The sequence below is a fragment of the Leucoraja erinacea genome, chromosome 15, assembly GCF_028641065.1.
Source record: "Leucoraja erinacea ecotype New England chromosome 15, Leri_hhj_1, whole genome shotgun sequence".
Classification (NCBI taxonomy): domain Eukaryota; kingdom Metazoa; phylum Chordata; class Chondrichthyes; order Rajiformes; family Rajidae; genus Leucoraja; species Leucoraja erinaceus.
The window spans coordinates 22,390,097-22,404,792 of NC_073391.1; the positions used below are offsets into that span (position 1 = coordinate 22,390,097).

The 14,696-nt window shown below is 40.8% G+C and overlaps 1 protein-coding gene across 1 annotated transcript in view; it reads right to left on the reverse strand.

Annotated features, from left to right (window-relative positions):
• The window catches only part of ccdc186 (coiled-coil domain-containing protein 186), a 78,933-nt gene that overhangs the window by 40,276 nt on the left and 23,961 nt on the right, over window positions 1-14,696 (reverse strand). The window contains 7 exon segments of the mRNA XM_055646899.1: window positions 1,100-1,355; window positions 2,822-2,964; window positions 3,401-3,487; window positions 6,444-6,542; window positions 9,440-9,544; window positions 12,061-12,180; window positions 14,442-14,654. Of these exon segments, the coding sequence (XP_055502874.1) occupies window positions 1,100-1,355; window positions 2,822-2,964; window positions 3,401-3,487; window positions 6,444-6,542; window positions 9,440-9,544; window positions 12,061-12,180; window positions 14,442-14,654 (1,023 nt within the window).

The following is a 14,696-nucleotide window of genomic DNA, read 5'->3' on the forward strand; positions in this document are numbered from 1 at the left end:
AAAGAATTTGTGTTTTTGTTATATTCAGTTTATATCCTGAGTAGTATCCATATGTTTCAAATGTTCATTAGATTTGGGAGACATATTTGGTCTTTCAAGAAAAATAATGACATCATCAGCGAAGACCAATGATTGGTCTGATTCATTACTTCTTGAGTTATTTCTTCAAATTGTTCACAAATCTGAGATCTTTGTAAAATCTAACGAGTTGATGACGTCACAATGGCTCTGCTCCTCACGGCCTGATGTACACAGTTTTCAAAGCGCAGCCTGCTGGGCATTGTTTTTGCACGTGCTGCGAGTTACGTTAACCACCCCCCCCCCCCCCCCCCCCCCCCCCCCCCGGTTCTTCAAAAGATGGAGAAAGAATGAGCAAGTGGGCTCTGTTCTGCAGATCCCAAGGGTTTCCGAAGGCGCTTCCGACGTTAGCGCCTCGACTCGGCTTTCCCGAGAGCTTTGGTCGACGCACGAACACACACTAGCGCCTCGGCTTTCCCGAGAACTCCCAAGAGCTTTGTACTAGAGTCGGGCCCTGTACGAGAGCTCTCGCTCTCTCTCTCTCCCCGGGCTCTCTCCATTTTTCACAGCCCACTCGCTCGCCCGGCTCCTCCTCTCCCCCCTCCCCCTCTCTACTCTTTTCAGAGGTGTATAAAATCACGATGGACATAGATAAGATGAATAGTCAGTCTTCTCCAGGGTAGGGGAGTCTAAAACTGGAGGGCATAGATTTAAGATGAGTGGTGTGGAAACCTAAAAGGGGGCTGAGGGCAACTTGTATATATGAAATGAGCTGCCAGCCAAAGTGGTAGAGGCGGATACAATTCTGACATTGATAAGACAGGTAGGTACATGGATAAGAATGATTTGGAGGGATATGGGCCAGGCATAGGCATAGGATTATCTCTCTTCGGCAACTTGGTTGACATGGACAAATTTAGCTGAAGGACACGTTTCCGTGCCGTAGTGCTACATGACTTTAAATGAAAAATTACACTACTGATCAATGCTCCTATCTTGTCAAATGTAGAGAACAATTAAGAGTGTAGGAAAAATCTCCAGAAGCTTCTGTCTGAAAGCATAGGTTTTTAGTGTGTCTTACCAGATCAGTATTGGTCTGTCCCAACTCTTCAAGCTGCCCACTCAGATGCCGCTCACGAATACTCAATTTGTCAAGTTGCGCCTGTAATGTATTGTTCTCAGACTGAAGTTGTGCATTTTTGCTTGTCAATTTCTCTGTGAATACAAGCAACTCTGATTCTTTTTTACGACTCCCTTCAATATCTTCTTGCAAATCTGTAATCAGCGCATTCAGGTTGTCAACCTCTTCCTTCAGTGATTGAATCTCTTGTTCATTTCTATGATATAACAATATGAGATTATTCTTCTGCCCTTGTATAAAAGTAACTTTTTCTTTAAATTGTGAAAAATCTTCCCTAATGTAATTTAGAATGTACCCATGCATTTACAAGTAAAAAATAAACTGCTGGAAGAAGTCAGCAGGTCCAACAACATCTACAGAGGCAAAGGATGGACAATGTTTTGGGTGGTTGAAATCCTGCATCAGGACTGACAGTGCAGAAGATGCAGATGGAGCTAAACAGGGGAGGTGTGGGGAGGGGGCAGGAAAGTGGAGATAAAGGAGATGAACCCCAGGAAGATTGATATGTGGTTGATGGGCAGGTGACACCAGGTAGGCAATTACAGGGTGGGGAGTGGGGGGGATTTAGAGGTGAACAATGGGACTCAGACACTGGATGGACTGGTAGAAGTGGGCAAGAAACGCAGGGGGCGAATGGGTTACCTGAAACTGGGCTACCTACCGTATGAGGAAGAAAGAAAGAAATGCAGTTGCTGGTTAACCCACAAAAGGGCACAAGGTGCAGGAGCACCTCAGCAGATCAATCAGAGAGCATCTCTAGAGAATTTGAAATAGTGATGTTTTGGGAAGAGACTGAAGGAACCTGAAGAAGGGACTCGACCCAAAACCTCACCTATCCATGTTCTCCAGAGATGCTATCTGACCTGTTGAGTTACTCCAGCACGTTGTGTCCTTTTGTCGACCGCACAAAGTATTATTATTCTCGTTTGCATTAGGTCCCACTCCCCACCCCGTCATCGCCTACCTGGTGTCACCTGCCCATCAACCACATATCAATCTGCCTGGGGTTCATCTCCTTTATCTCCACTTTCCTGCCCCCTCCCCACACCTCCCCTTGGCAGTGGAGAAGGCCAAGGGCAAATAAGATCTGTGCTGGAATGTGGAAGATGAGCTCAAATGATATGCGATCAGAAACTCAAGATGGGTGTTGCAGACAGAGTGCAGATCGACCTGAAAAGTCGACCATCCCTTTGCCTCCACACATGCTGCTTAATCCACTGAGTTCTTCCAGCAGTTTTTCTTTTGCTCCTTTTTCCAGCACTTGTAATATTTTTCATTTCTACGATACAAGTAAAACAGTTTTTTCTCCTAGTATTTGCAACAAAATATTACCTTGGACAAATAAACAAAAGTTAAGAAAAGTAAAAAAAATGGCTAATTTGTCTACATTTTAAGTCACCTTCCAATAAGCAGCATCTTAATGACAGCAAAGCAGTCTCATGCAAGTAATATCTGTGTAAAATAGAGCTACTCCATCAATTCTCCCCCCACATTCATGACAAGATGCTTCTTAGCTACTATAAGTCCCCACCACCAGCAAACATATTATTTCCAAGAAGAAGAAAAGGAATGCAGGACAAAAATAGGTGAACTGGGAGAAAATGTACTATATAAAACCATATGAAATCTATTCAATTACAAACAAAAGTAGTTTGTCCTTACCCTTCAAGCTGTTCTTGCAAATGATTTATTAATTTCACCCGTTCATGCAAAGATTGGCATTCTGCTTTTTGGCGGTTTATTATTTCTTTATACTTTGATAGTTCATCTTCAGTTCTCAGTCGCTCATCTTCAAGACATCGTACCTAAAAGAGGATGGGGTGAGATAGAATTACAAATGTAGAATGAAGAATCACAAATCAGAGCATATGCACAAAAACACACTATTGTTGTTGAATGCTTATAATCAACTGTAAAATCAGTAAATTTAAATCTTATCAAAGAGAAAATATGCTTTTAGAAAGATTCACCATTGCTGCCACAATTAACCCAGCAAAATATATTTACAAAAAGTTATTTCTTGATTTCCTCTTTCTAAACTCAATAATTAGAATTTATAATTACAAATTAACCTGGCAGAACAGGCAGAAAATACGAGGATAGGTATAGTTGGAAAATGTGTATATAATTCATTCAAATAAAAATATGAACTAATTAAATAGGCAATTACATTTTAGAAGTTATTTTAGAATTTAAGAAATGGCAGTTGCAAATTACAAACACCTAAATGAAAGTAGTTACCTTTGTTCTCAAAGTGTGCAACTCATCCATTCCTTCCTTGTATGTTTTCTTCAGGTCATCAAGTTCTTTTATTTTAGCAAGGCGAATCTGAAATTTTTTTTGTTGAAGGAATACATAATTTTTAGTTCCAAACCAAGTAAAAATCTCAGTTGATCAAGGTTTCAAGGTCAGTTTATTGTCACATGTACCAATTAAGGTACAGTGAAATTCGAATGACCATACAGCCATACTCTAAAAAAAGCAACAAGACACACAACTACATAAAAGTTAACATAAACATCCATCACAGCAGATTCCCCACGTTCCTCACTGTGATGTAAGGCAATAAAGTCCAATCTCTTTTATTTCAGTAATCATACTTTCTCCTCATTCAGGAACGAACATAAAAAAATAGCGCCACGATTCATTATGGTCATGGGTGACCTGCCCCAGAATTTCTGCATCAATTTCCCATAGCAATCAATTCGCTGGCCTTTCAATAATGTGTCCATTTACTCCTTAACTCTCTCCAATTACTTACCTCCTCAACCCTCTTCAAAATGTTCCTATGCATCTTAATTTTAAATTATCTCTCTCCAATCTTGGAACTATGCCTCATTTGGGATTCCCCCCCATGAATTAACCCATTTCTACCCTATCCTACCCTATTATGCCCCAAGGATCTTACTCGTTTCAAACTTACTAGGTTCAATGGAAAATGTGCCAGTTTAATGGATAACATTAATGAAATAAAAGTGTGTTTGGGATCATTGGTAGTTTGCTGTTGAACCTTCTGCATTCATCATTGATTTCTGGTAATCCCAATTTTCCAGAATTCTGTTTTATTGTCTTGCTGGTATTTTCAGAATTCATACGTCATCTCCTACTTATGGGCCTGGTGATTTTTCAGTGGACTGCCGGCAACTGTCAAGTTACCGGCAGTCGGCTGAAAAACTGGGAACTGGAACGGCGACAGTCAGAGTGGAACACACACACACACAAACACAAACGCCGCAAAGGCGGGGCCAGGGCAAGCGGGGGGAGTGCTGTCTGAAATGCACCCGGTGCAAAGGCAAGGAGATACAGACACACACCGCGATGAACAGGAAGGTTGACGCTGTAATTAAGACGGCTAAAGCACAATGTACAGTAAGTCCTCTAAAAGAGGTGGGTAGGGGGATGAAGGAGTGGAGGCAACTTTTAAGAAGCCAGACAACTTTTAATAAGCCAGAGATACACAGCTGTGAAGTTCGGAGGACATTTAACATTACCAGTCGGTTATCGGTGGTTCTGAAAACTCCTGCTTAGGTTTTTCCCCCAATGAGCTAATGAAAATAACCGATCAGCAAAGGCAATTAACTAAAACTACATACGACTACCTCAACTACATGGTGACCCCACTACAACTACAGGATTATCGATTATCTCCATGGCGACAAATCTTTGGTTGCAGAAAAATTTTGAACACGTTGAAAAATGCAGGAACTCCTCGCGAACATGAAGGAGACGCACCAGAGACCACCAGCAAACATGTGGCGAGCGCAGAGTCTCCTGTACTGCACCAACCTAAAAAGTCGCATGTGGGACAGGCCCATTACGCAATTACAAATATATTTTTTGTTATTCACTAGTCTTTACCATTCACTTTTGGCCAACACCAATTAATCTCTTCCTGTTCACAGATTTTTCCTTTTGTTCACATCAATTATTCTATCATCCTCAACAATTTATAACTTATTTTATCTCCCATTCTCTGCATTCTATTGGAAAGTCATTGACTTTAAATATTTATTATTTCTATCTCCACAAATGCTGCCCGACGTTACTATTTCCAGTATTTTCTGTTTATTTCTATTTAACAGCAGCTGTGGTATTTATTTGTTAAATCTTTCCCCCACCCCAAATCTATCAATCACACAGATGGTTGAGAACTTCAAATTCCTAGGCATCAATATCAACAACCACAATGAAGTAACGGCCAAAGAAACACACCTCCACATCTACTTAGAAGACTAAGGTGCTTTAGCATGGCTTCAATAATACTACCCAACTTCCCACCTGCACCATATGAAGTATTCTATTGTGATGCATTACTGTGAGAAATTGTGGAAAGTTGTGTATGTAACTCATTCCACCCACCGCCTACCATTGAATCCCTACACTGAAAAGAGGATGACTAGTGTGTAAATGGTTCATGATTATGTTCACGCAGCACCGAGAGCGCAGCCAACATAATCATGAACCATTTACACACCAGTCACTACTGTACTGTACACTGACAATGACAATTAATTGAATCATTCATTCTTCTCCACTGTCTTGTTGTGCAGGTAAAGGCTTGGTAACATTATCACCACGTTCAGGAACAGCTTCTTCACCCATGAACGGTCCTCTCGTAAGCTAAGGGGGTAATACCAATCTCTCAGCCTAACCCATTGTGGCCCTTGCAACTTATTATATTTGCATTTTTTCTGTAACTATAATACTTAGAGCTCGAACATTCTATTCTGCCCTTTGGTATTTTTTTCCTTGTACTACTTGTTGTACATGTCTAGTGGTTTGATTGTACTCACATATAGTGTGATTTGACTGGATACCACACACACAAATCTTACCATATATCTCAGTATACATGAAAAGAATAATTCAAGATCAATAGCAGTTTCTTTATCTATACAGTTAAGGTTTCTTCGGTGTCACTGCCTTCAATTCAACTCATTTCAACATTTAAAGATTCCCTCCAACATGAATGATTGCCATTTGACTGTATATGCTAATGTAAATATTTATTCAAATCATATGCTATGTCGCTCTTCCAGGGAGATGCTAAATGCATTTCGTTGTCTCTGTACTGTACACTGACAATGACAATTAAAGTTGAATCTGAATCTGACTGGACAATTGTTTGCAGATTATGGGTCTTAAAAGACGTGTCATTTTAAAATCTATTTTATGAATTTCTGCATTTACATTAAAACTGGCATTTGTATTTTTGTACACTCAATAGCCATTTTGTTTTATTTGTTCTAATTTCTCTAAATATTTTGCTGCAGGCACAGCTCACCTCCATTTCATCAGATTTTTCTTGCAAACGTTTTTCTAGTTCTCCTTTAGTCTCACGCAGTTTGGCATCCAACTCATTGGATCTGATTTCTTCAGATTCCTGTTAAGATATGCAAGATTTACAAAATATGAGAAAAGACAATGACGTGTTGAGATCACCTGCCACAGTGTTTATATGGTCAGAGTCCGTCTGAAGAAGAGACTCGACCAGAAACATAACCTATCCATGTTCTCCACGGATGCTGCCTGACATGCTGAGTTATTCCAGCACTTTGTCTTTCTTTTAGTGACAGTTTATATGGGCAAAGTAGAGCTCAATTAAGTTTTAATTGTTTCAAAATATGTAGTAGCAGATATATCAATATTATTTGTCTAACTTATGGTCCAGATTAGCTCAATCATTATATTTTGAATCTAGATCATCCTTCACATTAATACTACCAATCATTCAGTTGTAGGGCTGTTACCAAATTTTAGGCATTAAGTGTATCATAATTAGGAAGAATTGTACTTATTCAATACCCTGTCACATTTATCTTTTAAAATCGTGCTTTTCTATTTTACAATGCGATGGCCCTATAATAATTTCAATTGCAATGAAAATACAGACGTGATTTTGTTTACCTATTTAATTCATAAAATGATATAGAAGGATGCATGTACTGAGTACTTCCATTCCCCCACACAATCCTGGACCCTACAGCAACCTGAAGCACTGATCAAGGTCTCTGCCCCGGTACCTGGCTCTGTCCCTCTGATTTCAACCCAAGACCATGACCTAAACTCTGCCACAGCATCACAATATATTCTGCACCACAACCATCAAATCAGCTCACGAGCATGCTTCTGAAACTAGAATTTGTAACAGTTGACTCAGAAATAATAGCGTGCAAGAAGGAACTGCAGATGCTGGTTTAAACCGAAGATAGGCACAAAAAGCTGGAGTAACTCACTGGGACAAACAGCATCTCTGGAGAGCAGGAATGGGTGACTTTTCGGGTCGAGACCCTTCGTCACCCATTCCTTCTCTCCAGAAATGCCACCTGTCCCGCTGAGTCACTTCAGCTTTTTGTGTCAATCTTCAGAAATAATAGTCACTGGCGCACCAATGTATTTCTTACTAAGTACAGGTGCACAACCTTTTATCCGAAGTTCCAAATAACGAAAACCTCCGAATAGCGACATTTTTTCAGTCCTTGAAGAAAGGTCTTTGAAAACGTTCACCGAGGGCGGCCCGCAGAGGTGACAGCGGAACCTCCGGTCGGTCCTCGAAGAAAGGGGAACTAAATCCCCATTCATAAAAGAGAAGGTGAGGGTATATTGCGCGGGAGGGTTAATAATTGACAATCTGCTGCTGCCTGCCCGCTCAGTTAAAAAGTTCCCACGGTAGACTCACGATACACAGTGGATCGTGAGTCTTGCATGAGAACTTTTTAACTCAGCGGGCAGGCAGCAGCAAATTGTCGCTCCCTTAAGTTTCACCCCACCTACACCCCTCTGCTTCCAGGCCATGTGTGTGACCCCTTCCCTCCCCTCTCCAGCTCCCCGCCCATTGCACCGGTGCGGGGGGTTTGCACTGTCTTCACGTCGGAGCTAGTGCCAGTCACCGGAGACGTCAGGACCAACGGGACACCGGCCCCCAGGCCCACTGCAAGCACGGAGATCCCAGAGACCCACAGCCAGCAGCAGCCCAGCCCCGTTCCAATTCCAGAGGAACACGCTCCCCGTAGGGACCGAAGCTGATGGTGTGCAAAGTACGTCTTGGTCTTGAGGTTGCGGATGAGGGGGCGCAGCTCGGGCTGTGACGTCTCCGGCCACCCCCTGTACAGGAGCTGAGACTGGGAACTGTGGGGTTGTTTGCAGTTGCAGAGGGAGGGGGCAAGGGCGGTAAAGTTCCCAGTCTCAGCTCCAGCCCAGAGGGGTGACCGAAGACGTCAGGACCAACGGGACACCGACTGCAAATACGGAGATCCCAGAGACTCACAGCCAGCAGCAACTCTAGCCCAGCCCCGCTCCAACTCCGGAGGTACCCGGGTTGTGGATGAGGGGGCGCAGCTCGAGTTGTGGGCGAACTGCCACTTGTCGCTGTAGCGGCGCATCGGGGAGCGGGTTCCTGTTGGTCCTGACGTCTCCGGCCACCCCCCTGGACAGGAGCTGAGAGACGTCAGGACCACCAGAAGCCGCTCCCCGATGCGCCGCTACAGCGACAAGTGGCAGTTCGCCCACAGCCCGAGCTGCGCCCCCTCATCGGGACACCGACCCCCAGGCCCATTGCAAGCACGGAGATCCCAGAGACTCACAGCCAGCAACAACTCTAGCCCAGCCCCGCTCCAACTCCAGAGGAACCCGGGTTGCGGATGAGGGGGCGCAGCTCGGGCTGTGGGCGAACTGCCACTTGTCGCCGTAGCGGCCCATCGGGCAGCGGATTCCTCTGGAGTTGAACGGTCAGGGAGACACAGCGGCTTTTGAGAATGGTGGGCAATCACTTCCAAAGTTCTGCCCACACAGTCAGTACACCTCTCCTACACTTGGCTCCCGCACTAAGATTATCTTGCAGAGAATGATCCCAGCCTAACCCTCCCTATTCTCTCCTATTCTGCAAGAAAAAACTACATTGAAGACTCAAACTCGCGATCGAGTAACTGCCGGGATCGAGGCGCAAACTCGCGACCTTGCGGATATGAGCCGAGCACTCTACCACTGAGCCAGCCGTTAAAATCTACGCTAAAAATCTTCCATTCCGAAAGCCGAAAAATTCTGAATTACAAAAAGTGTCTGGTCCCAAGGCTTTCGGATAAAAGGTTGTGCACCTGTACATCCATTTGTGATCACTAGAATTTCTAGTCCTTATTTACATAGTTTATTTAGTTCATAACAAAAATATGAGCTTATACAAAATGTTTACGGAAAATGTAGAGATTAGTTTAATGGAGGGAAGTTGACATCAAACTGAAACAGTAAAATATAGGATCATGTAACCAGCAAATTCGAACAAACCTGATAGGTTTTAATCATGTCTTGGCAGTTTTTCCGGATTTGTTCTGTCTCTTCTTTAGCCTGAGTTAGTTTGACTGTTGTTTCCTTCAATTTTTCTCTCGTTTCCTATTAGATTGGGAAACATATGACTGAATGTTAAAACAATCTTAAGATTTATAAACGTGACTCTCAGATTTTCCTTAAATTTCTCTCCTGTCACCTTAAACCTATTCCCTCAAGTTCTAAATTCCCCTACTATGGGCAAATGATTATCCATCCACTCCTATGATCTACATAATTTTATAAACATCATCAATGTCACCCTTCAGCCTCCAATATTCCAGTGAGAATAAACACAACCTCTCCAATTTCTTCTTGTAATTAAAGCCCTCCATTCCAGGCAACATCCTGGCGAATATCTTTTACATTCCTTCTTTTGATATTGCATTCTTCCTGTAGTGAAGTCACCAGAATTGTCACCAATATTTCAAAGGCAGTTCAACTACATTCTGGGCAACTGCAGCACAACGCCCCAACTATTATACAATGCCCCGGCCTATAAAGGCAAGCATAACAAATGCTTCTTAACTAGCCTATTCACAAATGTCACCACTTTCAGTGAGCTATACACTGCACCCCAATGTCCTTCTGTACATCAACACTCCTAATATCCTTGCTATTTATTCAATGTCCTGCCAGTATTTGATTTCCTAAAGTGCATTACCTCACACTTGTTTGGAGTATATTCTACTGGAGTAAATGAGTTGCTGCTCATTCCAACTTTCCCTTTGATTGGTGGCCTGCTGCAAAATTTTTTTGTTATTACCATCTCCACCAATTTTTGTGTTTGTAAACGTACTCATTTCTGCAGTCGTGTATTCAGTTCTGGACAGAGCCCTTTCCATTAATGAGCCACTGCCTCAAGAAGGCAACATCTATCATCAAGAATCCCATCACCCGGGCCATGCCATCTTCTCGTTGCTACCATCGGGCAGGATATAGAGAAGCCTGAAGCTGTATAACAGCAAGTTCAGGAGCAGCTAGATTCCTACAATTATCTGGTTCTGGTTATAAACCAACCCACACTACGCCAATCCTACCTCGACAATGGAACGCTGCAGACCACCTGATGCACTACAGTTTTTGCACTATTCTTTTTTGCATGGTCTTTTTCTTTTTACTGCCTTTCAGAATTTTATGTATAATTTTATGCTTTTATGTCTTGGTGTCTGTGGTGCTGAAGCAAGCAACATTTTTCATTGTATTCTATACCTCTCCATACTTGTGCATATGATAATAAAACATTTAAAGTAAGTTAAAAGTAAAGTGTGAAAACAAGAAATGTTGTCCCCTTTTAGGTGACCTCATGACATTGACCCTGATGTCATTTGCTAACCATCTCAATATTTTTATAACGAATTTGAAAAGATCACAGCATGACCTTATAGTGCCATCTGGTGGTAGTATAAAAATGTTCAGGATGGAAATGTTTTCTAATATAAAACTAAATGATAGAACAGAAACCTTTTGCAACAGAAGTGGAAATTATTCAGTCAGAATTGTCAAGAAAACAAAGTTCCAATATATTCTAGAAGTGGGTGATGTTTTCTTTTAAAGCCTAGCTTCCCGTTCTCATAAGTTTGCGTTGCGCAAAGACATGTTTTGGTATAAATTCAACATGTTGTACAATTTTATAGACAGAATTAAATAAATCATGTTGCTTTGTTTGTACTTTCCCCACTTCAGTTTCTAAATCTTAGTTTGGAAAAGCAGCTTGTTGGAAAGTGGGGAAGGGGAGAACACAAAAAATATACAAACAGAAAAGAGAGAGTGAATCAATTGTGCTAATTGTGAGTCAATTGTGTGAATCAATTGAACTAATTTTCCGACTCACGATTGAAGACCTAGAATCTGGCTGAATTTGAAAATGTAACTATCTTTAAACAGGATTTTTAAAATATCTATGTAGACCTATTTTTCAAGATTAACACCAAAAGACTACTTTTTTTCTTGAGCTTCCACAAAGCCTGTTCAAGATAATGTATTTCCCTCATGTGTACTACAGAATGATCAGAAATTGTTTTGTCCTGCATCCCATCACCTCCAGTCCACAGGGTTAACACCAGGAGGGACAATTACTCTTTATCAGAAAGAAAAGTTCTGCAATTAACTGTAAATGCAATAACTATAATAGCAAAACATTATAAGAAACATGCAAATTGTTCAATGTTGGTATTGATATTAGCTTATTATTGTCACATGCACCAAGATACAAAAACATTTGTTCTGCATGTCATCCAGTCAAATCATGGCAATCGTCATCCTGGATGGGAAAGTCAACAATTGAGTAGAATAAGGCAGTTGGTGTCTCCTACTGTGGAAACATTAACAGCACTTTATATTGAATCTGCAACTGAGGGCAAGTAATAGAATATGTATGTTTATATTAGGATCAAATTTAATGCTCAAAATATGCAAATCATTAAGCAAATAATGAATGAGATTGATGAAATAGCCTTGCATGGTAGAGTACCCAACGACCAAAAGATTTTCAAATGTGCCTTGGACATTAAATTGTAGAAGCATAAAAACAGGCCACATATATAGATATGGTATATAAAACCTACAAAACATTGACCAACCTTATGTGTATCCATTTCACTTTTTAACTTGTTTTGAGCCCATTTCACTTTGATGATGTTGGAATTGATGTCTTCCTTCAATTTTTCAACATCTCTGTTGAGCCTTGTGGCTTCTCCTTCCTGCAACCAGGACATAAATATTAAAAGCATGTATTGCAAAAGCACTGTAACAGATGTTAGAAATCTAAAATAAATAAAATCCTAAAACTACTCAGGTGATCAGATAACATCACTCCCCATAGGTATTATCAATTCCACTGACCAGTTCCAGCATTTTCTGTGCATATTTAAAACATATGTTTGTTATCAGGTTTGCATATTCTGGTTTTGTATACATTCAAAACAAATGTTTCCTTCTTCTCACATTAACAGATAAGTGGAAATTTGATTTATTTATCCTTTTTTTAAATTAACTGCATGTTCATTAATTAGACTAGATAATTTTCATAAGAGTTAAATTGCATTATAGCTTGTTCTGTGTCTTTGTTCTCTTCCTCTACTTGACCAGCTTAAGCAGCAGTTTGGGAATATATAACTGACAAGAATAAAAGTCTCCCTAAATCTTTTTTTGTAAAATATCTGTCCTGCACAAAAACATTGACCATATTATAAACAGCGACTTGCAAAATTTCACCTAACCTGTATCTTTCTTGACCCCTTCATTTTCTCCAAGTTATCAGACTATTCATATGACATCTAGTATTGCACCACCAATAATTTTCCATCTAATTATTAGGAAGACCAATGCTACTATATTTAGTCCCTGCCACAAATTTGTTCAATTATCACCAATAATTCCTCAACAAATGTCTCCAATCGTGCCACATTATTTACAAACTGGCATTATATATAACCCCAATATGACTTTTGAACTCTCCCTCACCACAGATTTCCATCACTGTAATATTTTCCAACAATTTAATGATTTTAATTTCCTTAGCCATACCTTTGTTGCCTTCAGATTTTAATATTCCAATACATTTATATGAACCTTAATCATTCCACTATTCATAAACTTGAGCTAACCCAAGATATCGATGCCCAATTTCTGAATCAGACCGTCCAGTTCATGTGTTTATCCACATGGCATTGTTGAACAATTGCATCAATTTTATTTTTAACTAGACCAAGTGCAGACCCGTTGGGTCTGCTCCCCCAATGGTGTGATCCCCCAAACCAATATTCCACCATGCACCCGTCTCCTCCAATGGAACTGAAGCCGTTCCCAAAAGTAAGATTCCAGCACTGCCTGGATTAAAAAAAAAATCCAATGGCACCTCCCCTGCCTGCTGCAGCAGTGAAAAGTTCAGTGTTCCTGTCTTGCAACTTTGTTTCAAAGTGTGTTGGAAGCTGACATGTAAATGGAGAAGCCTGTTTATTTTTGAAATACTTGGGGGTGGGTGGGGGGAGAAGGATTTGATTAAAAACGTGTACTTCAACACGACAAAATGAAATGAGGAGCGGATACTTAGAAAGAAAAGCGAAATCTCTACCGAAATGGAAAATATCTCGGAGATTGAGCGTCTGGATTGGGCGTGGCAATGAATCAAAGGAAGAAATGCAGCCAGCAGCCGTACATGCAAATGAATCCATTCCGATTGGACATCTGCGAGCATCGGCCATTCCGATTGGACATCTGCGAGTATCGGGCACGAATCGAAAGGCAGGAAGGGCGCCGGTTGGCAGTCGGTCGGATGGCCCCAGAGTTTTATAGATATAAGATATTCTAGCTTAGTTCACATAGTACAACATTCTCAGTGAAACTCTTACCACTTATGTTACCCTCACAACTGGTGCACTGGGTCAACAATACAATGTAGCTATCATGTAAACAATTAAATAACAACCATGAGGGACAATGAAGAGAAAATATCCCATTATACAACTGGCATATACACCAATGGATCGCACAGATGAACGTTTGGCATTATTCAAATCTACACCTCCTCGACTTCAAGAGTCAAGTCAAGTCAAATGTGGGCAATTATCATACATACCGACAATAGTCAATACTCCAAAAATTTGTCATATCCTGAAGAAAAAAAATCTCTCCTACTGAAAGGATGACTCCTGGGTCATGTTAGGAAACTAAAGACTTTTAGTTTCCTAACATGTTAGCTCCTATTTGTAAAATTCCATCTCACCTCACCGATATCACTTGATTCCTTAATGTTCTCCAAGTTATCAGACTGTTTATATGACATCTAATATTGTACCACATTTATGTCTTTCAGCTCTCGTTTTCTGACATGATCTAGAAGGAGTCGTGTTTTCTGTGGGAGAGATTTTTCTCTTCAGGATATGACAAATGCTTCAGCATTTCTATGGAAGGATTACCATAACTCCATATAAGATCTCAAAGTAATACTTGCACAAATTACCTTTGCCTCATAAAGCTGTTGCAATCTTGTCTTCTCTTGTGTGAGCTGTTTGGCCTTCATTGTCAGTTTCTCCAGTTCTCGGTTTGCATCACGTAATCTTTTTTCAATTCCTTCCTTGTCCTTTCGAAGATCAAGGGCTTCTTTTTCTCCTCGTACGTATTTCATTACCATAGCTTCTTTTTCCTGTCGAGCCTCTTCACATTTTTTGTTCGTCTATAAAAAAAGAACAAAACCATTGACCGTTCACTTTTTCAA